Source organism: Canis lupus, chromosome 1 (assembly GCF_003254725.2).
Source record: "Canis lupus dingo isolate Sandy chromosome 1, ASM325472v2, whole genome shotgun sequence".
Taxonomy (NCBI): Eukaryota; Metazoa; Chordata; class Mammalia; order Carnivora; family Canidae; genus Canis; species Canis lupus.
The window spans coordinates 114,409,110-114,436,330 of NC_064243.1; the positions used below are offsets into that span (position 1 = coordinate 114,409,110).

General features: G+C 50.0%; 1 protein-coding gene across 4 annotated transcripts; it reads left to right on the forward strand.

Moving 5' to 3' along the window:
* The first annotated feature begins 162 nt into the window (after nt 1-162).
* LGALS4 (galectin 4) lies at nt 163-19,149 on the forward strand. 4 transcript variants are annotated; one of them, XM_025425085.3, is made up of 17 exons: nt 163-352; nt 768-975; nt 1,120-1,208; nt 6,962-7,086; nt 7,177-7,225; nt 7,422-7,486; nt 8,320-8,390; nt 8,480-8,551; nt 11,104-11,239; nt 11,545-11,633; nt 13,178-13,382; nt 15,617-15,751; nt 17,821-17,859; nt 18,042-18,071; nt 18,299-18,387; nt 18,527-18,692; nt 18,777-19,149. In XM_025425085.3, exons 1-17 carry the CDS (start codon nt 229-231, stop codon nt 18,921-18,923), a joined length of 1,839 nt encoding a protein of 612 aa, XP_025280870.1. In that variant the 5' UTR covers nt 163-228; the 3' UTR covers nt 18,924-19,149. The 4 variants fall into 4 exon arrangements, with proteins under 4 accessions (XP_025280870.1, XP_025280872.1, XP_025280871.1 ...); XM_025425086.3 differs by lacking the exon at nt 163-352 and adding an exon at nt 359-496; XM_025425087.3 differs by lacking the exons at nt 11,104-11,239; nt 11,545-11,633; nt 13,178-13,382; ... (4 more) ...; nt 18,527-18,692; nt 18,777-19,149 and adding exons at nt 9,031-9,181; nt 9,345-9,651 and having other exon boundaries at nt 172-352.
* The last annotated feature ends 8,072 nt before the right edge of the window (nt 19,150-27,221 follow it).

Below are 27,221 nucleotides of genomic sequence, written 5' to 3' on the forward strand. Positions count from 1 at the left end.
GGCTGCAGTTACTCTGCCATTATGTCCTTGAACATTTCAACAGTCCCCGGTGTCTCCCACCATTATGCAACAGCGCTGGGCTGAAACGTGCAGCAGCAACAATACGCCAGGTTCCCACTGGGGCAAAGGGCGCATTACTAAACGCCTGTTTCCGGTTGCCCTTAATAAAGATGGCGGAGGTATGGGCGCCAGCGCCATCAGGCTGCGGCATCGGTGCCCTCGCCAAACATGGTGGCGTCGTACCCGCCCCCTTGGCTTTTTCCTGTCTGTCGGGCTAGTTCCGCTAGCTCCTGGGTTGCGATGGCGGCAGCGATGGCGGCTTCTCGCAGTCTCCGAGATCTGCTAATGCGGCGTGAGTCACCTCGACCTCTGGAGTCCGTTGCTCCGTCGTGCCGTCATAAGCGCCATTGGATGGGGAGGCCTGTCGCGGGTGCCGGGCTGAGCACCTTAAACACAGGGGGTGCATATGCTCCCAACCAAAGAGCGCCCTAATTCTGTAAGCCTGTGCCTTACAATTGGGTCGCTTCGCGTTCCCCATGTAGGGTCAGCCCCACGATCAAGGGTCTGAAGAAGTCCTCTCACTGAGGCCACTGATAAGTGCCCTCCTAATCTGAAAGTTTGTATCCTCCTAAACAGGTTTCTTAGGGACCCGTGTTCCCCAGTCTAACATCACTGAAAGGAAATGGGGCCCTTCTGCTCTTGAAGGCACTGTGTCCCCAACCTGGGGTCCTCACCTCAAAGCCTCTTCTTTTCCTTTATCTCCCCAGGACTGGTGGCGCCCACCCCGCAGGGCCTCAGCCTTTGCCTTCGCCCCTTGAGCTCTGCTGCGCAAGATGAGGCCTCCACAGCAGCCCCCAGAGAAGCACCAGGCCACAGCTATGAGTCCCTTCGGGTGACAGCTGCCCAGAAGCACATCCTGCACGTGCAGCTGAACCGGCCTGAGAAGAGGAATGCCATGAACAAGGCCTTCTGGAGGTAGGGCCTGCGGATCATGGAGGCCTGCCTGCAGGAGGAGGCAGGGGCTGAGGGAGTGGGCAGGAGTGGGGTGTGGGGGACAGAGTTCAGGAGGGCACGGGATACCCTTCCAAGACACAGCCCTTCTCTCCTTGCCCCGCCCAGAGAGATGGTGGAGTGCTTCAACAAGATAGCACAAGACCCTGACTGTCGGGCTGTGGTGATCTCTGGTGCAGGAAAAGTATTCACTGCAGGTACCAGCTGCTCTCCACCCTCACCCCTGCCAGTCTCCCCTGCTCCTGGCATTAGAGCAGTGCTTCCTAACTAGGGTTCCAGCTTCTAACTTCCACTTGTATCTTTTTCTTTCTTTAATTTAAAACATTCAAATACCACGGGGGGCCTGGGTGGCTCAGTGGTTGAGCATCTGCCTTCAGCTCAGGTCATGACCCGGGGTCCTGGGATCGAGTCCCACATCGGGCTCCCTGCAGGGAACCTGCTTCTCCCTCTGCCTATGTCTCTGCCTCTCTCTGTCTTTCATGAATGAATGAATGAATAAATAGATAAATAAATAAATAAAATCTTTATTTTATTTTTTTAATAAATCTTTTTTTTTTAATTTTTACTTATTTATGATAGTCACCGGGGGGGGGGGGGTGGCGGGGCAGAGACATAGGCAGAGGGAGAAGCAGGCTCCATGCACCGGGAGCCTGACGTGGGATTCGATCCCAGGTCTCCAGGATCGCGCCCTGGGCCAAAGGCAGGCGTTAAACCACTGCGCCACCCAGGGATCCCAAATAAAATCTTTAAAATAAAAATAAAACATTCAAATACCAAAATGAGTCCAATAGAACATGACTGAATGATGAGCTTTGAAGTCTGATTTGTGGCCTTGACCAAGGCCCTTAACTTATCAGTCTGTTTTTGTTTGTTTTTTAATGTCACTAAAGTGTATTATAATAACATGCTTTCAACACACACGCACTGATTTCCAGTTACATGTCTGTTAGGACTTTTAATTGTCCCACGCATCTGTTCTTCAGGCTGGATAATTTCCATTGACCAAATTCCCTGAATCCTTTGTCATCCTAATTCTACTGTGAAGCCTATCCAGTGATTTTTAAAATTTTAGATACTGTGGTTTTTGGTTCACAAATTTTCACTGGGTTCTTTTTTTATATTTGCTGTTTCTCTACTGTAGCTTGTTATTGATCACAAGCATGTTCTTTGCACTGTTGCTCCTAGTTCTAACCACTGCTTTAAAACTCTTGTCTCCTGGTTCCAACATCTGGGTCACATTGGGGTCAGTCTATGTTCATTATCTTTTCTCTTGAAAGACTGAGTCTCATTCTCCTGTTTGTTTGCATTTGGAATAAATTCTGGGTTGTATCCTGGATATTGGGATATGGAAAGACGATGTGGAAACTCTGGGTCCTATTCTCTACCTCTGGAGACTTGAATTTCCTGTTCTAGCAGCTTAGTTGGAATCAGTTTTTAGATCTCTTGCTGGGCTGCATGCATGGTTCATGGGTCAGCAAGAGATTTGGGCAGAGATGGTCCATAGAATTTGGGGCTCCTTTCTCTGGCTCGCTTTTTTCTGGAATATCCCCCCTCACTTTCCAGCAGCTACGGTTACCCTGGACTCTGTTTTCTGGTTCTTCAGGCACAACTTCCAGCCTCCCCTTAGTCTAGAAACTTTAAAAATAGCTAACTCTCGGGGTGCCTAGGTGACACAGTCGATTAAGGGTATGACTCTTGGTTTCAGCTCAGGTCCTGATATCAGGACCGCAAACTTGAGCCCCGCTCAGACTCCAAACCCAGTGTGGAGTCAGCTTGAGATTCTCTCTCCCTCTGCCCCTCTCGCTCATGTTCTTTCTCTCTCCCACTCTCAAACAAATAAATAAATCTTTAAAAAAAATTTTTTTTTAAAGAACTCCAACTAATTCTCACGGTGCTAGTCCCTTCTTTTAAGTGACAAATTCCTCCAGAATCTACCCTGTGCCATCAGGTGGTGGTTTATATCTTGTCGACCCAAAACATGCTAGTTGTCCTATGTGGGCAGCTTCCATTCCAGAAGTGAAGCAGTAGGTGGGTACATTGCTCTCTGCACAGGGCCCAGCCTGCTGCTGGGGACACAGTGGTGACCGAGGCAGCCCCGGGCCCTGGCATCACGGAGTGGCCAGCTCAGTGGGGAAGACAGACAGTAAACAGGCTATTTCTCGTTGTCTCCCCTCTTAACATCTTTACGTGTCCCCTCTCTTCATTCTCCTCTCGTTGATCTTTTTTTTTTTTTTTTTTTTTTTTTTTTTAAATTTATGATAGTCACAGAGAGAGAGAGAGAGGCAGAGACACAGGCAGAAGGAGAAACAGGCTCCATGCACCGGGAGCCCGACATGGGATTCGATCCCGGGTCTCCAGGATCACACCCTGGGCCAAAGGCAGGCGCTAAACCGCTGCGCCACCCAGGGATCCCTCGTTGATCTGTTTGGATGACAGACACCACAGCGCAAGCCCCTTCCTGGGGGCCCTGGACCTAGAAACAGGAAGGTAGCCCCTGGTTCTCAGCCCTCCTCTTCACGGAGCTCGTGCCAGAGAAACGAAAGACTAGGCTTCATCAGTGGCTGTGTCAGGCCTGGGGCCATCATCTCAGTTCCTAACTGGCTGAAGCCATCTGCTCTCATTTTCAACAGCAAGACTTGCAAGGCCAGAAAGAAGAAACTCAATGTAATTAGTAGTTCCTATGATAGAATAGAACCACTAATTAAATAAATAAATAAATAAATAAATAAATAAATAAATAAATAAATAAAAGGAGGGAAGTAGCCCACACGTCTTTAACATCTGCAGAGTGTCTGGACCTGTCCACATATTAATTAATTCTCCCCAGAACCCTTCCAGATAAGTGCAATTATCGTCCCCCATTTTATGTGTGAAGCAACTGAGGCCCAGAGAGAGGAAGAAACTTGCCCGGTTCTCACAGTGGAAAATGGCAGAGCTAGGATTTTTTTTGTTTTTTGTTTTTTGGTTTTTTTTAGAGAGAGAGTAAGTGTGAGAGCAGGAGGGGGTGGGCAGAGGGAGAGAGAGAACCTTAAGCAGACTGGGCAGGGAGCCCAACGTGGGGCTTAATCTCCGGACCCTGAGATCATGCCCTGAGCCGAAATCAAGAGTCAGATCCTTAAACCGATCACCAAGGCACCCCTAAAACGCCACCAAGTCACCCCTAAAACGTGTAGACCTTTTATTGATGGAGCCGTTATTATTTAGAATAACAAATAACAGAGTAAGGTTTATGAATGAGATCTGGAGCACTTCGAGGTTCCCAGGGGAGCCAGATGGGGGGCTTGTCTGCAATGAGCAGTTCTTAGGTGGGAGGAGGACACCTCGTACCATGGTCTGGTCCTTTATTTCAAGCGTTTGCAGAAGCCCAGGTGTGCAGGTCCGGGCGGTGTGGGTAAACCAGAAAAGCCAGGGATAGGAGGTGTTGCAAGTTTCCAGGCTGGGCTTGTTCTGGGAGCCAGCGTGGGTTCTGTTGAGTCACACAGGCTTCACAGACCCGCTGTGAAAGCCAGGAGATGCCGGCGGGCACTTCTGGCCTCCGCTGAAATGGGGCACATGAGGTAACTGTGATGCCCTGTGACAGGGCAGGCCCAGGGCGAAGCGCCTCTGGGGCTCTGTCTCCTCCAGGCCTGGCCTCTCTATCACCTCTGGGGAGGGTTTTACCCTCATTTTGTGGAGAAGAAGCCTGAGGCCCTGAGAATGAAGTGGCCTGGCCGAGGTCACACGGGAGTCCTGTCTTACCTGTATTTACCTTGCACAAATTCAGCTATACCCTGAACCAAAAATCCTCAAGTCTCTCTTATTTCTTTATTTTTAGAGATTTTATTTATATACTTGAGAGAGGAAGTGCGAGCGTCTAAATGGGGCCAAGGGGCAGAGGGGGAGGGAGAGAGAATCTCAAGCAGACTTCCATTGAGCAGGGAGCCCATGTGGGCTCAATCCCAGGACTCTGGGATCACGACCTGAGCTGAAGGCAGATGCTTAAGGACTGAGTCACCTAGGTGCTCCAGGTCCCTCTTATTTAAACAAGCCCTGGGGGCCACAAACACCCCCCCCCCACCGCCAAGTGTCAGGGGTGTGGCCAGATATGGGAGCGGTTTTTCAGTTTTATCAAATAACTTTGTTCAGAGCCAAAAGGATGAGAATGATTAACCCCAGGAGGAAGAAAGCAAGGGATGATTTTGCTTAGAACCATCTCATAGCAAAGTCTTACTCAGAGTAAGTCAAAGTCCACCGCCTGGCCAGTGAGGCCCCACGCACCTGGTTGCCCACTTCCTCCATGCTGTTCACACAGATCAGGAGCATTCCTACCACAGGGCCTTTGCACTGGCTCTTCCTGACATTTGGAGCTCTAATCCCAGATATCCCTAGAGCTCCCTCCCTCTCCTTCTTCAGATCTCTATTCAACAGTCACATTGTCAGGAGCACCTAGGTGGCTCAGTCAGTTAAGCATCAGACTCATCGTGATTTTGGCTCAGGTCATGATCCCAAGAGTTGTAAGATCGAGCCCGTGTCAGGCATTGCCCTGAGTATAGAGCCTGGTTAAGATTCTCTCTCCCTCTCTCCCTCTGCTCCTCCTCTCCTCCACGCTACCCCCACTCCCTCTCGTGCACCCCTGCTCAATGAGGGTGGGCATTGCTGTCTGTAGTTCACTTATTGAGCACTTGCTGTATACTAGACTCTGTTTAGGCATGCAAATGCAGTAGTGGGCAGAAAGACAAAACTCCCCTCCTGGAGCTCACATCCTAGAGAGGGAGACAGGCCCTAAGTGCGAGAAGCCCACAATTATGTGATAACAGGGATGTAAAGGGTGATAGGAATGCTACTTAGGGTAGCGGAGTAGGCCTCTCTGAGGAGCTGTGGCCTGAACAGAATGATGCGGTCAGTCTTCTTTTTTAAAAAAAGATTTTATTTATTTATTCACAAGAGACACAGAGAGAGGGGCAGAGACACAGGTAGAAGGAGAAGCAGGCTTCCTGCGGGGAGCCCGATGCAGGACTCAATCCCAGGTCCCCGGATCAGGACCTGAGCCAAAGGCAGATGCTCAACTACTGAGCCACCCAGACACCTCTGGAGTCAGTCTTCTGACCACCACAGAGGGAGGGACTATCCTAGGCAGAGACCTGTAGGTAGGAAAACAAAAGTCCCGGGAAGGGACTATGTGATGTTGTTGAAACAGCTGTCGGAGGCCTCTGTGCCCAAAGGAACAGGCTGGAAACGATGTCCATGAGGGCTGGTAAGGTTTTGGCACATACCTTGTATTTTCTTCCAAGTAAGTGCGATGGGTGGGAAGAAGAGAAGACCCTGATGTGCTCACAAGTTCGCTTGGCTGCTGTGGGGAAAAGTCAGGGCAGGGGTGGGAGTGGGGAGACCAGGGGAAACAATTTTCGGCAGAGCAGGGGTCCTGGAGAATGATTAGTGGAGGAAAGGTCAGATTTGGGATCGTCTTGCAGTTGGAGCCACAAAAATTGCTCCATCTCTTGAATCTTCCTGAGGAAAGTCATCACCGTTGACTCATGCCAAAAACCCTTGTCTCCTAAGCCACCTGACACGATGGTGAAAAGCGTGACCTCTGGAACCAGTGCATGGTTCTGGGCTTACCCCGTGCCACTACTCACAAGCCAGTGTGACCTTGGGCAAGTGGCTTAAACTCCATGTACCTTAGTTTACCCTCCCCCCAGTAAAATGGAGATAGTAATAGGACCCACTTCATAGGGTTGTTGTGAGAATAAAGTGAATCATGACCCTATAAATGCTAGCTTTTATTTATTTCACACCTAAGATGCAGTCCCTTGCTAGGTCCTGTGTCAAGTGGCTTTCTCCCATGGTGGTTTGGGGGTTCGAATCTGCTAAAGCTAAGTTCTGACCTCTAGTGGGGGTAATGCTGGGGTGGGGCAAGTGGGAAGGGTGGTGCCTGGGAGGTTCCAGGGTCCTCCTCACGCCTCCCCACCAGGTATCGACCTTATGGACATGGCTTCAGAAATCCTTCAGCCCCAAGGAGATGATGTGGCCCGCATCAGCTGGAACCTCCGTAACCTCATCACCAGATACCAAGAGACCTTCAGTGTCATCGAGAAGGTTCTCTGGGGGGCTGGCGGGGTACCCCTCCCCAACCCTGTCCATCTCCTCTGGACCAGCCCTGACACCACCCTTTCTGTTCCCTTGCAGTGTCCGAAGCCAGTGATCGCTGCCATCCATGGGGCCTGCATCGGTGCGGGTGAGTCAGCCACCCACCACCCATCCGGGCCCTCGCCCTGGCGGGGTGCCTGTTGGCTGCTGCCTCTCCGCCTCAGCCAGTGACCTCCAGCCTCAGATCAATCTCTAGTTAAACGATGCCCAGAGGCACAACGCACCACCTGGGAGGAGGGGTCGGTGCTTGCGGTTGTTTAACCCCCCTGGCCTCCACCTTGCAGGTGTGGACCTCATCACTGCCTGTGACATCCGCTACTGTGCCCAGGATGCTTTCTTCCAGGTGAAGGTGAGCCTTCCTGAGCTTCCGGTTCCTGGAATCCTGCTCAGAGGTGGGCGATGATTGGCAGGGCAGGAGCCAAGCAGCCACAGAGCAGGTTAAGAGGGTGGGAGTGAGAGTGAGGGTGAGAAGGGAGGGCTTCGTGGAAGAGTTAAACAGAATTGAACCTTAAGAAGTAACACCTTGGGGGCGCCTGGGTGGCTCAGTGGGTTAAGCATCTGACTCTTGATGTCAGCTCAGGTCATGATTTCAGGGTGGTGAGATCGAGCCCCATGCATTGGGCTCCATGTTCAGTGGGGAGTGTGCTTGGGAGTCTCCCCTCCCTTTGCCTTTTCCCCTGCTCTCTCTCTCAAATAAATAAGTAAATCTTAAAAAAAAAAAAAAAAAAGTCACACTTTGGCCATGAAGGAAGTCAAGGGTAGGCCATGCTGTCCACATGGGGTTTGGAGTAAGTAAAGGTATGGGGGTGGGGGTGAGGCTGGGGTTGCTGCTGGGATCAGTGCTGGAGAGGACCCGAGCCACGATGGAGCCCATAGAGGCAGGAAGGGGGTCAGATGGACAGGGTTTGAGGGCTTCCATCTGGAGATAGATGTGGCCGACCCAGAGGAGCTGGGAGGGCAGAGGAACTGGGAGGTGGGCTGGGTTCTAGGCTGAAGGAAACTACATGGGCAAAAGCAGGTGGATGGCAATGAAATGGGGTGTTGTGGGGGCAGTTTCTGAGGTGGGTGTGGAGTGGGACCTCTGCCATATATGCAGAATTTTGCTGCCACTGAGGTTGCATGGTGGGGGGCAGTAAAGCCACAGACCAAGGACTGACATGATGCCCCCCCGCCTCCCCCCAGGAAGTGGACATAGGTCTGGCGGCAGATGTGGGAACGCTGCAGCGACTACCCAAAATCATCGGAAACCAGAGGTGGGTGGAGGAGCCAGGGAGGGGACCGCAGGGCGTGTCCTGGGCCCAGGATGACTGCCGTCCCCCTGATACACCCTGTCCTCTTGCAGTCTGGTCAACGAGCTGGCCTTCACTTGCCGCACAATGATGGCTGATGAGGCCCTGGCCAGTGGGCTGGTCAGGTAGGAGCCGCGGCCTGCGCTGGTTGACAGCTCAGGGGCAACCGGGGCCGGGCGCTTCCCGGCGGGTGTGCATCCTCGCAGATTCCCGGGGCTTCCTCTCTCAGCGTGGTCAGTTCTTCAGTCTGCGCTCCAGCGGCTGCTCTGATTGTTTCATTTCACGGCGGATTTTCTGCCTTCTACTGTGATTGGCCACTTATGCATCCATGGGAGAAAGCCCTTCGGGCGCCTGGGTGGCTCAGTCCCTGACCGACTGCCTTCCGCTGGGGTCATGATCCTACTAGGATCCTGGGATCGAGTCCCCGGTGGGGCTCCCTGCTCAGCAGGCAGTCTGCTTCTCCCTCTCTCTCTGCCGCTCCCCCCTGCTCATGCTCCCTCTCTCTCTCAAATAAAAATCTTTGAAAAAATCTTAAGAGAAACAGCCCTTTGCGGCTGGCCGCTTCTCCCCCTCTGCCCCACTTACGGGTTCCCCTCATCGGCAGCCGGGTGTTCCCAGACAAGGAGGGCATGCTTGATGCAGCCTTCACCCTGGCGGCCGAGATTTCCACCAAGAGCCCCGTGGCAGTGCAGAGCACCAAGATCAACCTCATCTACTCGCGCAACCATCCGGTGACCGAGGGCCTCAACTACATGGTAAGGCTCTGCGTCCAACCAATCACAGCCCTCCTCTGATCCCATAGCAACCAGTCAGGTCCCAGCAGCCCTCTGCAGGCCTTGTCCTCTGCTTGGTGCGCTGCTGCCTCCTCCCTGCTTTTCATTGGTCCGACTCCAGCCTTCCCCTACCCTCTTCATCCAGGCGACCTGGAACATGAGCATGCTGCAAACCCAGGACATCATTAAGTCGGTCCAGGCTGCCATGGAGAAGAAGGAACTGAAGAGCATCACCTTCTCTAAGCTCTGAGAGCCGCTGCGGCCCGGGGCCTGGCCTGGGGCCTGGACTTCTCTTACCTCCCGCCCATTTCCTCATGGGCAGAGAAGGAGGATTAGTGAAGATGGTCACCAGTGCCTTCTCCCTTGGTCTCCCTGTTTCTGACATTATGACACCGATCCTTATGCCCAGGGACTGACTTACCATCACCCGAACAATAAAGCAACTTAATGAACTTGGTGTCTGTATTGGAAAGAGAGGGGAAGCCGAAAGGAGCCAGGATGGCCCTGCGGGCTCCAAGCTCCAGATGGAGATTTGACCAATGGGAATGGGAAGGCGATGCCCATTCAGAGCTGGCAGCGGGCAGGCCAGGCCCGGCAGAACGCCTGGCGGGCACGAGCAAGCAAAAGTCACATGGCTGCCTCTGGGCTGGAAGGCTCCAGATGGCCTCCCTGCTGCTCCAGACTCGAGGGCGGTGTGCGCCCTGCCTGGCACCCACTCACTGCACAGCCTGCTGGATCTGACGCTGGCATCTGGCTAGAGTTCCATTGCTACCCAATCTTGGCCAACTGCCTCATTTTTCTTTTATTTTTTCTTTTATTTTTTTTTTTAATTTTTATTTATTTATGATAGGCACACAGTGAGAGAGAGAGAGGCAGAGACACAGGCAGAGGGAGAAGCAGGCTCCATGCACCGGGAGCCCGACGTGGGATTCGATCCAGGATCTCCAGGATCGCGCCCTGGGCCAAAGGCAGGCGCTAAACCGCTGCGCCACCCAGGGATCCCTATTTTTTATTTTAAGTAGGCCCCACGCATGAGGTGGGGCTTGAACTCACCACCCTGACAGTAAGGGGGTCCCATGCTCTACCAACGGAGTCAGCCAGACGTCCCTGCCTCATTTCTTTAAACTTAAGGTTTCCAAAAAAAAAAAAAAACTTACGGTTTTCATGTCCCTATATAATCCCAACCTCCTGGGTTTATGTTTGAAATGAGTGCAAGAAGCCAATGATCACTTTAGTGCCTTCTATACTCAAGTAGTCCTGTTCTGAGCAATTATTAGCTTAGTAATTCCTTTCAAGGCTTCTAGGAGGTTGATACTATTAAAATCCCATTTTACAGATGGGCAAATGAGGAAATTGAGGTTGAGGCACTGACCCAAGACTAAACAGTCAGGAAGTGGCCCAGGAAAGATCTGAACCCCTAAGATCTGGCTCCAGAAATCATCTTTTAAGCCACTATAGATAGTCTAATGTACATGGGTTGGGCGTGCAATAAATGTAGGTGCTTTTGTAGTTCCTAGGGGTGTCCAGAGCACCCAGTTCCTCCCTCCTTTCACTTGCTAACATTGCCCATCTGTCATGGGCCACTCCTGCAGTCTTGCCCTGCCCAACCATCCTGATCTCACCCTCCCTCTGCTAACAAAGGTCTGGGTAGGCTTTTATGGGCTCTGATAAGGCTCTGGCAGGACCAAAGTTCACTAGCACTTCCTCTTTGTAGAAAGGCCTAAAGGAGGGGTCTCTGACCTGAGTCCCCCCAGCCCGGCCCAGACAATCCAGGTTCTGGCTGGTTACCAGTGAGGCTAGCAAGAGAAGGGACACAGAGGGTACCCTAGAAAAAGATGTGAGCCTGGGATACCCAGAAGAGGGACCCGTGGATCCTGCCCTGCCAGCCACTCCCTTTTCCTCAGGTATAAGAGCCACCCACTACCTGCCATCTACCACCATTCCCTGCTCCTGCATCTCTTCTCGCTGGACGAGCCACCAGCCCAGCCTCTCAAGATGGCCTATGTCCCTGCACCCGGCTACCAGCCCACCTACAATCCGGTGAGACAGTGACCCAGGATCTAACTGCAGGTTCTGGCTTAGCTCCACCCTGACCCCCACACACCAGTTACTCTCCCCCTGATCCTCGGAGGCACCCACCCCACCCTCAAATCTGATGTAGCCAATTCTGACTCTGAAGCTTGACTTAACTCCCACCCTGACATTCAGGCTATTTATGTCTATCCCTGACTCTTGGCTCTCTCCACCTTCCTGCTGATCCCTCACCCATGATGTCCTCTCCCTTGCTAATGAGAGTGGGGGGACTTCTCCATGAGGGGTAAAGCCTCACCAGTTCCCTTCCACAGACTCTGCCCTACAACAAGCCCATCCCCGGAGGTCTCAGTGTGGGGATGTCTGTGTACATCCAAGGAATTACCAGTGAGCACATGAGGAGGTAAGACATTCCCCCACACCAGGCTAGGAGGGGGCTGCAGAGAGGGGCTTCCACTCTAATGCAGGAGCCCTTCTCTTCCTCACCCTGCTCGGGAAAGGGGCTCTGGGCCACTGTACCCGATGGCCAAAGACCTGCTCTAGCCTGGGATGTCCGGGGCTTGGTGACCAGGAGCAGGGTGCATGGGGGCCTGGAAGAGGTCAGGGAGCAGCCCAGGAGTTGGATGTTGGATTGGACGGGTGTGACAGCATGAATTCAGCCCACAGGCTCAGAGCCGGGCCAGCTCTGTCACTGACAGCTTTCCCGCCGACTGGGAAAGCTCCTGTCCCTCTCCGTGCTTTACTTTCCCATCTGTAAGATGCGATTGTTTTGAGGATTCAATGTGTGAAACATGTAGTACTGGAAAGTAAGGACTAAAATAAGTCTTAGCATTTTTTTGTGGCCTTAAATTGGTGATGACAATTGAACTGAACTCAAGGCACTGTTGTTTTTTTATTCATTGTTTCTTTGCTCACTAAGTGCCCACTATGTGCCTAGGCACTGGGGGCAGAGCAGTCAGCAGGACAAAGACCTTTGCCCACGTGGAGCAAACATCCTAGTAGAGAGGAGAGAGGAAAGATGAAAATTACATTTGCAGGGTCCAGTTGTTCTAAGCACAATGGAGACAAATAGGGAAAGGAGATGGGGACTGGATGTGGGGCAGGGCGGGGTGTGGCATTGTCCCTTTAAATAGAGGAGGAACGGGATCCCTGGGTGGCACAGCGGTTTGGCGCCTGCCTTTGGCCCAGGGCCCGATCCTGGGGACCCTGGATCGAATCCCACGTCGGGCTCCCGGTGCATGGAGCCTGCTTCTCCCTCTGCCTGTGTCTCTGCCTCTCTCTCTCTCTCTGTGTGACTATCATAAATAAATAAAAATTTAAATAGAGGAGGAATGCCTCTTTGGGGAGGGAACACTTCAGCGAAGAACCAAAGGAGGGGAGAGAGGGAGCCAGTAGATAGAAAGAGTACAGCTAGTGCGAAGGCCCTGACGGGGGTGTGTGTTTGCCCAGTTGGAATAACTTCAGGGATGCGGGCATGAGGGTAGTGCTCTGACCCACGTGTTCACTGCGCACCCCCGCGGCTGCAGGTGGGGAGTGGCCTGTGGGGCAGGGAGGGAGCAGAGAGACCTGAACCCACCCATGTAGGGTTCCTAGGACAGTGTCTGACCCGTGGTGAACGCAGAAATGCAGGAGTCTCAGTCTCAGTTGCAAACTTGGGAGAGGCTGGGGGCACGGCGGCCTGGTAGGGAAAGGGAGTGAGGGAATGCGCTGCGGTGGGAATCTGCCCCTGGACTTCAGGACCACTACCCACCCCTCCTCTCTTGGGTCAACAGTGCCTAATGTGTTGTCCCCTTTTTGTCGTGGCGCCCTACCCCCCTCCCGCCCAGTTCAGGGACCTGTTCTGGGACCTTGGAACAGGGTAGGTCAGAGAGGGCTTCCCGGAGGAGGGTCCTCTGCTTGGGCAGGCGGGATCCTGCAGGGGGACGGCCCTTCCTGTCTCTTGGCCAGGTTCTGCGTGAACTTCGTGGCGGGGGCGCACCCGGGCTCCGACATTGCCTTCCACTTCAATCCCCGCTTTGATGGCTGGGACAAGGTGGTGTTCAACTCGCATCTGGGCGGCAAGTGGGGCAGCGAGGAGAAGAAGAGAAGCATGCCCTTCCGCAAGGGCACCCACTTCGAGCTGGTGTTCATGGTCCTGGCGGAGCACTACAAGGTCTGAGCTCGGGGCGGGGCCTCCGTTCGTCCCGCCCCGCCCCGCCCCCTCCCCGCGGAGCCCTATGAGGTCTGAGCTCAGGGGCGGGGCCTCCGTTCGTCCCGCCCCGCCCCCGCCCTGCTTCCCTCCCCCGCCACCCTTCCCACCTCCCTTTTTTCTTTTCCTCCCTTCCTGCCTGTGAAAACATTTTTCTCCAAAAAAACAAAAATTTCCCCTCTCGTTTCTCATTCCTATTCCTCCACCATGAACGGCCAAGATTGCATGTGTCTCACCTTGTTCCTCTGTGTTCTTGCAAAATGTGTATTTTTGCTATTTTTTTTTTAAGATTTTATTTATTTATTTGAGAGAGAGAAGGGGACGCCTGGTGGCTCAGCGGTTGGGCACGTCTGCCTTCGGCTCAGGGCTCAGGGCATGGTCGTGGAGTACCCGGATCCAGTTCCTCATCGGGATTCCTGCATGGAGCTTGCTTCTCCCTCTGCCTGTGTCTCTGCCTCTTTCTTTCTTTGTCTCTCATGAATAATTAAATGAAATCTTAAAAAGAGAGAGAGAGAGAGAGAGAGAGAGAGAGAGAGCGCACCAGCTTGGGGGCGAGGGCAGAGAGAGAGAGAGAACCCAGCAGGGAGCCCAAGGTGAGGCTGGTCCCAGGACTGAGCCCAAGGTAGACACTTAACCGTCGCCCGAACCACCCAGGTGCCCCTAATTTTCCTATTTCTTATGGCGAACTCTGAACACACAGAGAAGGAAACTTCGGTGGTCATGAGCTCCAGGTCCCTCTGCTGTCATCCTTCTCTCACATTTCCCCTCCCATCCAATTTAAGAGCAAATCCCAAATCTATCATGTTATTCATACATTTTTTATTTTCAGGAGCACAGTCACGATGCCATTACCACACCCAAAACATTGGCCATTCTTTTCAGGGCCCCCGCATCTAGTCAGCGGTCCTGTCATCCCATAAATACCTTGATGTTTGTTGTTTTCTACACTTGGAATCAGGCTCTGGATAAGTCCCACACGTGATTGATTCCTACCATGCCAGCATTTTAAAAATGTGTGACCTGTGTACCCAAGAGTGTGGGCCTCCTTGCATCCCTGCTCTGGGTTGCCTGCATCCCTGCCTCTGGTTCCCCTCAATGACACTCCAGCGACATCCTTGTATACATTCCCTTCTGCGGGACGATGCAGGGAGTCTCCTGGAGGGGGATCATGGGGTTAGAGAACCTACCTGGACTTTATTTGCCCTCATACAGGCACCCGGATTCCTGGCCTTAGCAGCAGAGGTTAACGTCATTGTTTGCAGTGGCAAAGGACTGGCAAGGACTCAGGTCTGGGCTTTGCCACTTCCCAGTGTGTGACCTTGGGCTGGTCACTCTACCACCTGGAGACTCTGCTTTCTTTTTTTTTTTTTTTTTTTTTTTGAGACTCTGCTTTCTTGAACAATGGGGACAATCCCCTGTCCCACCTTATGGGGCTAAAGAGAGAATCACCAGGTTGCTATCACCACGCAGTGTTTAGTGTGTGAGAAGCACCCAGTCCTTCGGAGCTGCTGTCAGCCCCATGCCCGCTGCTTAGCACTCTAAGTAGAGCTGTAATGACACGAAAGACACTTAGATATGATAACAAGGCAAGACTCTACACAGGATTTCCAGAACGCCTTTGACATGCCTATCTGGGGGGGGTTTAATGTTCCCAATAAGCCCAGACCAGAGCCAGCCTCCATTCTACAGACGGGGAAACAGAGGCTCAGGGAGCTGAAGTGACTTATCTTCTGTGTGGTCGGTCAGACAACCAACACGTCAGAGCCAGACTCAGCCCTGACCTATTTGGTGCCCAAACCAGGACTCAGACTTGATTCTTTCCTTACTGCTATCCTGAGTAATATCTCCATTCTCTTCCGTCCTCCAATCTGTGAGCTTTTTTTTTTTTTTTTAAGATTTTATTTATTTATTCATGAGAGACACAGAGAGAGAGAGGCAGAGACACGGGCAGAGGGAGAAGCAGGCTCCCTGTGAGGAGCCCGATCTGGGACTTGATCTCAGGACCCTGGGATCACCACCTGAGCCAAAGGCTCAACCACTGAGCCACCCAGGTGCCCCAGACTCCAAGATTCCTGACTGTGGCCATCCATCACCTCCAAGACTGGACTCCCAAGTTAAAATGATCACTGCTCCCTACTTCCTGTTTCTGCCTTCCCAAGGTCACGGGTGCTGATTCTGCCCTTTCCTCTGCCCTCCAGGTGGTCGTAAATGGAAATCCCTTCTATGAGTTCGGGCACCGGCTGCCCCTACAGCTGGTCACCCACCTGCAAGTGGAAGGGGACGTGGAGCTTCAATCGATCAATTTCATTGGCGGCACCCAGCCCCTGGGTCAGGTGTGTGGTGTCTCCCTCCCTGTGTGCCCTCTCCCCTCCGTCATTCATTCCCACCTTCGTCTATTTCCGGGGCACCTGCTCAGGGGCAGCCCCTTTGCTAGCTGGGCCACAGACCCCAAGGCAACCAACAGTCCACTCGGAAGGCAGACATTCCACTGGATGGTGTTGGGTGCAAGCGGTTAGGGCAGGTTTGGGGAGTCTAAAGGGAGGGCTTCCTGGAGGAGGAGGAAGGTGGGAAGCTGAGTCAGGAGGCATAGATCAGAAGGCTCGAAAGCCACAGGGATAGCAGATGAGTTCACGAGAAGTTGCCTCACCTAATCACGGAGAAACCCACTTCAATTCGCAATGAGCTCCCGCTCCACACCCACGGGCAGAAAGGCACATGATACCCACTGCTGGCGAGGCTGGGGGCCAGCCCCCCGCCCCTGGAAATGACCGGGCGGCCTCTGTGACCACTGGGCAGACATGCACCCGGCCACCTAGGAACCCCAATCCCAGGCCCTCAGTGGACAGCCAGCCACCAGAACAGCCCCGGGAGCACTTAGAGACGCCCAAACCCTGGACTCCCACCCTGTCCTTCAGCTGAGGGCTCTACACCCCCCAACCTGTAAGGCCCCCACCTCCATGGACAGGGGAGCCCTCTGGTGACCCTAGGCGCCCCGGTTTATAGATTTGGGAACCGAGTTTAAATAACTTGCCACAGGTCACAGAGCTGGCAGGTGGCAGAGCCACAGATCACACACAAGCAGGGTGTGTGTGTGCGCTCAGCGGGGCCCCTCTGCCTCCCAGATGAAGGAACAGCAGGAATGTCTTCATCCAACAGGAGGCCCCAGGCCTACGAGTGCTCACCTGTACTATCGACACTCATCCTCACCCAGCATTTGTTTTTGTTTTTGTTTTAAGATTTATTTATTTATTCATGATAGACATAGAGAGAGAGACACAGGCAGAGGGAGAAGCAGGCTCCATGCCGGGAACCCAACACGGGACTCAATCCCGGGACTCCTGGATCGCGCCCTGGGCCAAAGGCAGGCGCTGAACCGCTGAGCCACCCAGGGATCCCCCTCATCCAGCATTTGAACGAGAGAAAGGACAATAAGGCTTTTTTTTTTTTTTTTTATGAGAGACACAGAGAGAGAGAGGGGCAGAGACACAGGCAGAGGGAGAAGCAGGCTCCATGCAGGGAGCCCGACGGGGGAATCGATCCCGGGGCTCCAGGATCATGACCTGAGCCAAAGGCAGATGCTCAACCGCTGAGCCACCCAGGGATCCCACAATAAGGCTATTTTTGAAGGGCCTTCAGAACAGCAGGCTGAAAATAGAAGTCAAGGCAGAAAGGCGGCTCTCAGTGATGTAGGGCTGGGCCTTCCTGCTGCGCCTGCGTGGAGGCACCGACAAGAGAGACCCAGAGACAGACAGGGAGACGGAGCCTGAGGCCCAGGATCAGCGCCCCACGCAGGCTGAAAGCCTCAGGCTGATGGGGGAGAGACAGGGCTCCCCAGAGCCCCAGCGGCGAGCACCCAGGGTGCTGAGCAGGGCTGCCTGTGGTGTGGGCTGGGGAGATGTTCTGAGGAGCACAGGCTTTATAGAAGCTTCCAGGTGGAGGGGCAGCAGGGAGATGGGCGATGAGGGGCTCCCTGGCAGGGGGAAGCAGGATAAGGGAGAGTACAAGAATAGCATTTGCCAGGCTTGCCCCAAAGGGGTGGAGTGAGTGTCACTGTGCACTGGAGTTCTCTAAATATGGCAAGTTCAGCTCCATTAATAAGCCACCTAGTGCCGCTCTTTGACCTCAGAGTTCCCTTAGATGGTGGTGGTGGGGCTACCCTGGGCAGGCATCCTTGACACCTTCCAGGGCCTAGTTTTGGGGTCTCCCTCATTGCCTGCCTGCCTTCATACATTGCCTTTGTGTCTACAGACACACATGGGAATTCTGGCTTACCCAGGAAGTCCCTACTGATGGCTGAGGGGTTTCTCCTTGTGGCAGGGGTTTGGTGGTGTGAGGAGGTCTTGGGGCAGCCGAAGGACCCCCAGACTTCCTCATCATTCGTGCCTTCCATCCGTCTGTGTAGGGTCCTGGACACACCCAGCAGCAGCCAAGTAGCCTGCCTGTAAGTGGGAAGGTTGTGGGACCACCTGGTGGGGGGGTGGTGGCGAGAAGTGGGACGGAGTCAAGGAGGTTGGGCCCCAGTCGTACCAGTCCAGCACCCAGAGATATGCCTGCATGTTGTTGGTGTGGCGTAAATATGTGTCGAATGTTACAGAGTAATCTCTCTCCTTCCTCACTTCACAGACCATGGAGGGACCCCCAGTCTTCAACCCGGTAAAGTGTTCTATGGGGCTTAGGGATCTGTGGTGGGTAGTTTGTGGGGAAGTGGGAACCAATGGGGGGGGTTGGGAGGTAGCGAGAGGGTGGAGTTGGTGGCCAGAGCGGGGAGGGGATGGAGATTGGGGACATTTCTTAGGAGTGGGCACCCATCTCTGAAAATGTGTCCCTGCCTGGCTTCTGGTGACCTGAGGATGACAGGACCTCATGTTCTCTTCCCCCAGCCTGTGCCATTTAGGAAGAGATTGCAAGGAGGGCTTACAGTCCGAAGAACAGTCATAATCAAGGGCTTCGTACCCTTCACAAGCAAAAGGTACCCAATCTAGACCAAGGTGGGAGTCCTCGGCCCCCTTCCTCCCTCAGACCCAGGAGTCTGGGCCCCCATCACCTCCCTGGGAGAACCAGTGCTGACCCCCCATCTGACTCCCACCTCCTTTACTCTCTGCCTTCAGCTTTGTCATCAACTTCATGGTGGAATCCTCCGGGGACCTGGCTCTGCACATTAACCCTCGTCTGACCGAGGGTCTTGTGGTTCGGAACAGCTGTCTGAACGGTTCATGGGGATCTGAGGACAGGAAGCTTTCCTACAACCCATTTATTCCTGGGCAATTCTTTGATGTGAGTCTGGGGTCTCCTTCCCACTCCTCTTCTCTCCAGAGCCTCTGTCCCGGCCCTGGCCTCAAGCCTGCCCTCTCCCTGCAGCTGTCCATTCGCTGTGGCATGGATCGTTTCAAGGTTTACGCCAACGGCCAGCATCTCTTCGACTTTTCCCATCGCCTTTTGGCCCTCCAGAACGTGGACATGCTGGAGATTAACGGTGATGTCACCTTGTCCTATATCCAAGTCTAACCTATTCCCAGGGCCATAACCCTTGGGAACACAGAGGGAAAGATTCCATAGGACTCCTTCCTAAGGCCCTAATAAAATGCCTGTGGGTGTCTCATGAATGTCCATGACTCCATTCACCTCCCTCACTGTTCCTTCCTTCCTTGATTTGGTCATACACTGTCCATTCAGCCATCCAATCATCTGTGCATCCATCCTCCCATCACAATAAATCTAGGAATATCTGAGACACAGATCTTGGGTTTTATGTGTATCAGCTCATTCAGTCCTCACAAAAACACCAGGAGAAAGGAACTATTATTATCATCCCTCTGGAAAAGATGAGGAAACAGGCAAATTAAAATAAGGCAAATCACCCACCAGTGGCAAAATGAGGATTCAAATCAAGGTGGTCTGGCTCCACACTTACTTAATTGTTCTACAGCCCATTTTCCCATCCATACATGCACCCAGCTCTCCATTCATCCATTTCAAAGCCCATCAAAGTCTCCAAACATCCATCTAAGCATATGTTCATCCATCCATCTAAACATCCAACCAGGGGCACCTGGCTAGCTTGGTTGGTGGAGCGTGCAACCCTTGAGTGTAGAGATTAATTTTTTTAAACCTAAAACATAAAAAAAAATAAAAGGGACTCCTGGGTGGCTCAGCAGTTGTGCATCTGCCTCGGCTCAGGGCATGATCCCTATCCAGGGATTGAGTCCCACATCGGGCTCTCTGTGAGGAGCCTGCTGCTCTCTCTGCCTATGTCTCTGCTTCTCTCTGTGTTCCTCATGAATAAATAAATAAAATCTTTTTAAAAATATCCACTGTCCATCCATTCACCTGTGTATCTAGCTCTCCACCTATCCAGCTATTTGTCCATTCGTTTGCTGTCCAACCTTTCAACCATTCATCTGGCCATCCATCCATTCAAATATCTAACCATGAGAAGCCTAGGTGGCTCAGTAGTTGAGCATCTGCCTTTGGCTCAGGGCATGATCCTGGAGTCCAGGGATCCTGGACATTGGGCTTCCTGCAGGGAGCCTACTTCTCCCTCTGCCTGTGTCTCTGCCTCTCTCTCTCATGAATGAATAAATAAAACCTTAAAAACAACAATAACAACAAATATCTAACCATTCATGTATTTACTCATCCATCTGTCTTTCCATTCAGCTGTCCTTACATCCAGCTCTCATTCACGTATTCATCTCTTCATTCTTCCGTTTGTCCATGCAAATCTCTGTCTTCCATCACATCTATCCATCCCTCCTCCATATGCCCATTCATCCCTCTGTTCAGCCATCCATTTCCTTATTCTCTATCCTGTCATCCATCCATCTCTTTAGGAACTACACTTCCATCCATTTCCAACTGTCTGTGCATTTATCTCTCATTTCATCTCTCCCTCCTTCCATAACCATCTGCCATCCATTCAATTATCTTCTTACAATGTCATTCTTTTTAAGATCTTATTTATTTATTCATGAAATACAGACAGAGAGAGAGAGAAAGGCAGAGACACAGGCAGAGGGAGAAGCAGGCTCCATGCAGGGAACCCAATATGGGACTTGATCCCCAGACTCCGGGATCAGGCCCTGAGCCAAAGGCAGACGCTCAACCACTGGGTGACCCAGGCCTCCCATAGTCATTCTTGTTGATTTAATCATGTGTTGATTTATTTACACTTTAATTCACCCATTCATTCTTTTTTTTTTTTAATTTATTTTATTTTTTTTAAATTTTTTTTTTTAAATTTATTTATTTATGATAGGCACACAGTGAGAGAGAGAGAGGCAGAGACACAGGCAGAGGGAGAAGCAGGCTCCATGCACCGGGAGCCCGATGTGGGATTCGATCCTGGGTCTCCAGGATCGCGCCCTGGGCCAAAGGCAGGCGCCAAACCGCTGCGCCACCCAGGGATCCCTATTTTATTTTTTTTAAAGATTTTATTTATTTATTCATGATAGTCACACACACACACAGGAGAGAGAGAGAGAGAGAGAGAGAGAGGCAGAGACACAGGCAGAGGGAGAAGCAGGCTCCATGCACCGGGAGCCCAACGTGGGATTCGATCCCGGGTCTCCAGGATTGCGCCCTGGGCCAAAGGCAGGCGCCAAACCGCTGCGCCACCCAGGGATCCCCATTCATTTCTTTATTCATTCACTCACTCACTCACTTATTCACATAGCCATTATTCAGGCATTTCTCGGTGTCTATTCCTTCCTTCCTTCATTCATTCAGTTTAATTTCTCATTTATTCTTCTAATCTAATTCTCAAACTTGGATGTCATCTGGGGAGCTTTTAAAAAATATTGATACCTGACCCCAACCCAGACCATTATTAAGTTAAGCCATATAAATATGCCATTTTTTTGTAGACTAAAAGTCACTAATTTCATATGTTCTAGCCTAGTAATTCAGTAGTGGGTCCTAGGGATCAATATTTTTCTTAAACTCTACAGATGATTCTGCCTCTTTGGCAAACACTGGTCAAGGATGTACTGTAGGCCCTCAGACCTGGAATGGATGCTGAGGAGATTGGGAAAGGATGAGGGCTGACCTGGGCAGCCTCCAGTCTGAGATGTTCTTTTCCTCCTTCTTGGCCACACGGGAGGGGAGACTACTCTCTTTTGCCCCTGGGATGGCAGTGGAGAGACAAATCAGTAGCAGAGCCTGGAGGGGCCAGCCTGGAGCTCCTCCCAGAAAAGCTGGAGGGGTCATGTGTAGTTTTCTATCACTGCTGCAACATGTTTGAAGAAATAATGGCTGCAAACTTACCAAAAACTCATGAAAGGCATTAATTTATAGATCCAAGAAGCTCAATGAACTACAAGTAGGATAGACACAAAGAGATCCACACCTAGATCCATCATAGACAAAACTGCTGGAATAAAATAAAAGACACAGAAAATCTTGAAAGCAGGAAGTGAAAAACAGCTCATCACATAGAGGGGAACAGCAGTACAATTAACAGCTAACTTTTGTAGAAACAGTGAAGGTCAGAAAGTAATTGAATGATTCAAAGTGCTGCTAAGAAAAATAAAACTGTTAACAAAAAATTCTATATTCAACAAAATGTATTTCAAAATGAAAGCAAAATAAAGACATTCTCAGGTGAACAAAAGCTCCGAATTCATTGCTAGTAGAACTGCTCTCTAGGAAGTCGTTCACACCAAAAGAAACTGACCTCAAGCAAAAACTTAAATCCACAGGAAGAAACGAAGAGCCTCAGGAAGTACAAGTATGCAGATAAATATTTTTTAAGTCAATAAATATATTTTTCTGTTTACTTATTTTTTATTTCTTTATAGTTTTTGGTTTATTTTTCTTAGTAATCTCTACATCCAATGTGGGGCTCCAACTCATGACCCCAATATCAAGAGTTGCATGCATGTTCTTCTGACTGAGGCAGCCAGGTGCTCCTCTTCTGATTTCTTTTAAAAATTATTGTATAAAATTAAGACTATAATACACTATGTTGTAGAGTATATCACATATCTGTATGTGATATATTTGAAAATAATAGCATACAGTGGGGTGGGAAATAGAGATATATGGAGCAAAGGTCCTATATTCCACTGGAATTAAGGCAGTATTAACTTAAATTTGACTGTGGTAAGTGGGACGCCTGGCTGGCTCAGTCAGTAAAACATGCAACTTGATCTTGGGGATGTGAGTTTGAGCCCCACGCTGGGTGCAAAGATTACTTAAAAATGAAATCTTTATTTTTTATTTTTAAAAATTTTTTTTGAAATCTTTATTTTTTAAATAAAATCTGTATTTTTAAAAAGAAAACATTTAAAAATAAGTAAGTAAGTAAATAAATAAATAAATAAATAAATAAATAAATAAATACAGTTGACTGTGGTAAGTTCAGATGTGTTTTGTAACCCCTGGATGACCACTTAAAAACCAGCTTTCAAAAAAATACTGCTAAAAAAAATCAGTAGAGGAATTTGAATTGTTCACTGAAAATTGTTTAACACCAAAGAAGATAGTGAAGGATGTTTTTTTTTTAAGATTTTATGCATCCATTCATGAGAGACACAGAGAGAGAGTCAGAGACATAGGCAGAGGGAGAAGCAGGCTCCCTGCAGGAAGCCTGATGCGGAACTCAATCCCAGGACCCCAGGATCATGTCCTGAGCCAAAGGCTGATGCTCAACTACTGAGCCACTCAGGCTCCTGTTAGTGAAGGATTAACAGAGTAAAAACGAATAGCAAAAAAGGTAACCAGGAAGCCAATTATATCAACGATTACATCAAATGTAAATGAAATAAACATTCCAATCAAAAGGCAGAGACTTGCCATAGTCAGCAACCAAGGTGGCCTCCAAGGGTGCTCACACCCCTGAGAACTCCCCTCCTAAGCTGTACCTGGCTTGATGTGTTTAACTAACAATACGGCAGAAAGTTAGATTGTAAGAGACACTTCCGCTTCTCTCACTCCTGGATCGCTCCTCTTGGAGGAGTCTCACTTCTGGAACAGTCGTGTGTAATAGCTTATGTGACAAGTAGCTGAAAACTGCTGCCAACAGCCATGTGTGTGAGCCTCCCCTGAGGATGCTCCACTAGTCCGAGTCAAGCCTTCTGCGCAGAGATTGCAAACCTTTTCTGTAAGGGCCACCATGGTGATCTAGGGATCTAGCCTCCACCACAGCCACTGAACTCCACTGAAGAGGCCCAAAAGCCGCCACTAGGCAGTACGGAAATGCAAGAGCCTGGCTGTGTTCCCATAAAACCTGAGTTATGGACACTGAGATTTGAATTTCATATAAATTTTAGTATTATGAAATATTCTTTTTATTGTTTTCAGCTATTTAAAAATGTACGACCTATTAGCCTGTGAGCCATACCCAATCAGGCAACTAGTGGGTTTGGCCACAGCCAGAGTTTTTGAAAGCCTCTTTCAGATGACTGCAACTCCACAGACAGCTTGAATGTAACTCTGTGGAAAAATCAGAGCCACAACCACCTTGGTGAGCCCCTCCTGGATCCTAACTTCAGAAACTGTGTAAAATCGTAAAAATTTTATGGTGCTAAGTTATTGGGTAATTGATTATGAAGCAATCCATTAGTAACATATCATCAGACTGGATTAGAAAGCAAGATTCAAGTGAATGCTGTCCATAAAAACACACTTTAGATCTTAGACACCAATAAGCTGAAAGTAAAAGGATGAGAAAAGATAAATCATGGAGGCACCTGGCTGGCTTAGTCTGAGAGGTGTGGGACTCTTGATCTTGGGGTCATGAGTCTGAGCCCCATGTCAGGTGTAGGCATTACTTAAAAAAAAAAAACAAAAAACTTAAAAGGAGATATACCATACCAACAATAACCATAAGAGAGGAAGAAGGACAAAATTACTATCAGACACAATAGATGTTAAAAGATGTATCTCTCACGAATAAATAAATAAAATCTTTAAAATGGGGATGGGCACCTGGGTGGCTTGGTGGTTGGGTGTGTGTGTTTGGCTCAGGTCATCATGCCGGGGTCCTGGGATCGAGCATCCGATTCTGAGCATCGATTCAGGTCATGATGTCATAGTGGAGGGATCCATCCAGAGTCAGGCTTATGCTCAGCACAGAGTCTGCTTCAGATTTTCTCTCCCTCTCCCTCCCCCGTTGCCTCTATCCTGGCTTTCCCATGGACTTGCTCTCTCTCTTTCTCTCTCTCTCTCAAATATATAAATAAATAAAATATTTTATTTTATTTTTTTATGATAGTCACACAGAGAGAGAGAAAGAGGCAGAGACACAGGCAGAGGGAGAAGCAGGCTCCATGCACCGGGAGACCGACGTGGGATTCGATCCCGGGTCTCCAGGATCGCGCCCTGGGCCAAAGGCAGGCGCCAAACCGCTGCGCCACCCAGGGATCCCTTTTTTTTTTTTTTTTTATGATAGACATAAAATATTTTAAAAAACAAAAATAATAAATTGCAGTGTCTGGCAGGCTCAGTAAGTAGAGTACGTGACTCTTGATCTCAGGGTCATGAGTTCAAGCTCCATAACAGGCATGGAGCCTATTTAAAAAAAAAAAAAGAACGAAATTGTACCAGAGACAAAGAGGGACATTTCATAGTGATGAAATGGACAATAAATACATATATACACACATATAATAAATATATCAAATATATGTATCAAGTAAAAATGTATACTAACAGATCCCAAGGGACACCTGGGTGGCTCAGTGGTTGCGCATCTGCCTTTGGCTCAGGTCGTGATCCCCAGGTCCTGAGATCAAGTCCCACATCAGGCTCACTGCAGGGAGCCTGCTTCTCCCTCTGCCTATATCTCTGCCCCTCTCTCTCTGTGTCTCTCTTGAATAAATTTTTAAAATCTTTAATAAAAAAAATAAACCACTGGGAAATCAGGCTTCATTTTGTCTTCTCAAGTATGCTCCACACCCAGCATGGAGCCCAACTCAGGGCTTGAACTCATCACCCTGAGATCCAGACGTGAGCCAAGACCAAGAGTTAGGCACTTAACTGATGGAGCCACCCAGGCACCCCATTTTAAAAAATATATTTTATTTACTTATTCATGAGAGACACAGAGAGAGAGGCAGAGGGAGAAGCAGCCTCGCAGCGGGGAGCCCGATATGGGACTTGATCCCAGGACTCCAGGATCACTTCCTGAGCCAAAGGCAGGAGCTCAACCACGGAGCCACCCAGGTGCCCCATGTTTTTTTAATTAATCTTATTAAGGTTGTTTTTAATATCAATTTTCTTTTTTTAAATGTTTTTTTAAAATTTTTATTTATTTATGATGTCACACACAGAGAGAGAGAGAGAGAGAGAGAGAGAGGCAGAGACACAGGCAGAGGGAGAAGCAGGCTCCATGCACCGGGAGCCCGATGTGGGATTCGATCCCGGGTCTCCAGGATCACACCCTGGGCCAAAGGCAGGCTCTAAACCGCTGCGCCACCCAGGGATCCCTCAATTTTCTTTATAATACACACAATAATAAAATTCAGCCTCTGTAGGTGTACAGTCCATGAATTTTGACAAAACATATAGTTGCATGACCCCTTGGTCATACAGTCAAGGCACAGAATGTGTCCCTCATCCTCTTTCCCAAGCACACCCTTGGCACCTGGAAGCCAGTGATCGGCTCTCTATTCTCATTACAACGTAGTTTCACCTGCTCTAAAATTTTGTATAAAAATACTTTTTTTTGTTATGCGAACCGTTGTAAAGTAATTTTTCTTCCTACACGCATTGGAGAATGAGTTGATAACATGCTTCCTTATCACCTTCAAATACCTGATTGTGTATTTTATACAAACAAAAACATTCTGGGGATCCCTGGGTGGCTCAGCGGTTTGGCGCCTGCCTTTGGCCCTGGGCATGATCCTGGAGTCCTGGGATCGGGTCACGCGTCGGGCTCCCAGCATGGAGCCCGCCTCTCCCTCTGCCTCTCTCTCTCTCTCTATGTCTGTCATAAATAAATAAATAAGTAAATCTTAAAAAAAAAAAACAAAAAAAAAAAACCAAAAAAAAAACCATTCTGCTTGTCTGCAAGACAAAGGTGAAAATCAAGAAACTGGGCAGCCCGGGTGGCTCAGCGGTTTAGTGCCGCCTTTGGCTGGGGCCTGATCCTGGAGACCCCGGAAGGTCCACGTTGGGCTCCCTGCAGGGAGCCTGCTTCTGTCTCTGCCTCTCTCTCTCTGTGTCTCATGAAAAAATAAATAAAAGCTTTAAAAAAAAAAAAAAGAAAATCAAGAAATTAACAGGGGTGCCTGGGTGGCTCAGTTGGTTAAGCATCTGATTTTGGATCTGAGTTTCAGGCCTTGACCTCAGGTTTCTCAGTTCAACCCAGCATCGGGCTCCAAACTGGGCGTGGAGCCTACTTAAAATGTTGAAGTTTCATAAAATAAAAAATAATGATAATAAAAATTAACAGGGGAGCGCCTGGGTGGCTCAGGCCCTTAAGCATCTGCCTTCGGCTCAAGTCATGATCTCAGGGTCCTGGGATCAAGTGGTGAGCTCGGCTCCGCTCAGCTAGGACCCTGCCTCTCCCTCTCCCTCTGTCCCTCCCCCCACCTCTCATGGTTGCTTGCTCTCTCTCTCAAATAAATAAATAAATAAATAAATAAATAAATAAATAAATAAAATATTTGATAGATAGAGGATAGATAGATAAAATTAGCTGGGATGGATCACTACGGTCTAATCTGAAAACCCCAACTACCTTTACCAGTTGTGCCAATAAATGCTCTTCCTTTCCATCAATTACTTCTGAAATTTGTTCCCTAGGAATGTGTCATATCTATAAAATTTGTAGTTGATTACAAGTACTTGAACGGGCAAATA

Excerpts from the sequence above, each read along its gene's own strand:
- LGALS4 (XM_025425085.3), top strand. The coding sequence starts at position 229 with ATGGTGGCGTCGTACCCGCCCCCTTGGCTTTTTCCTGTCTGTCGGGCT. Across the intron at positions 7,087-7,176 it reads CCTTCAGTGTCATCGAGAAG|TGTCCGAAGCCAGTGATCGC; the intron begins GTTCTCTGGGGG and ends GTTCCCTTGCAG. Across the intron at positions 8,391-8,479 it reads AAAATCATCGGAAACCAGAG|TCTGGTCAACGAGCTGGCCT; the intron begins GTGGGTGGAGGA and ends GTCCTCTTGCAG.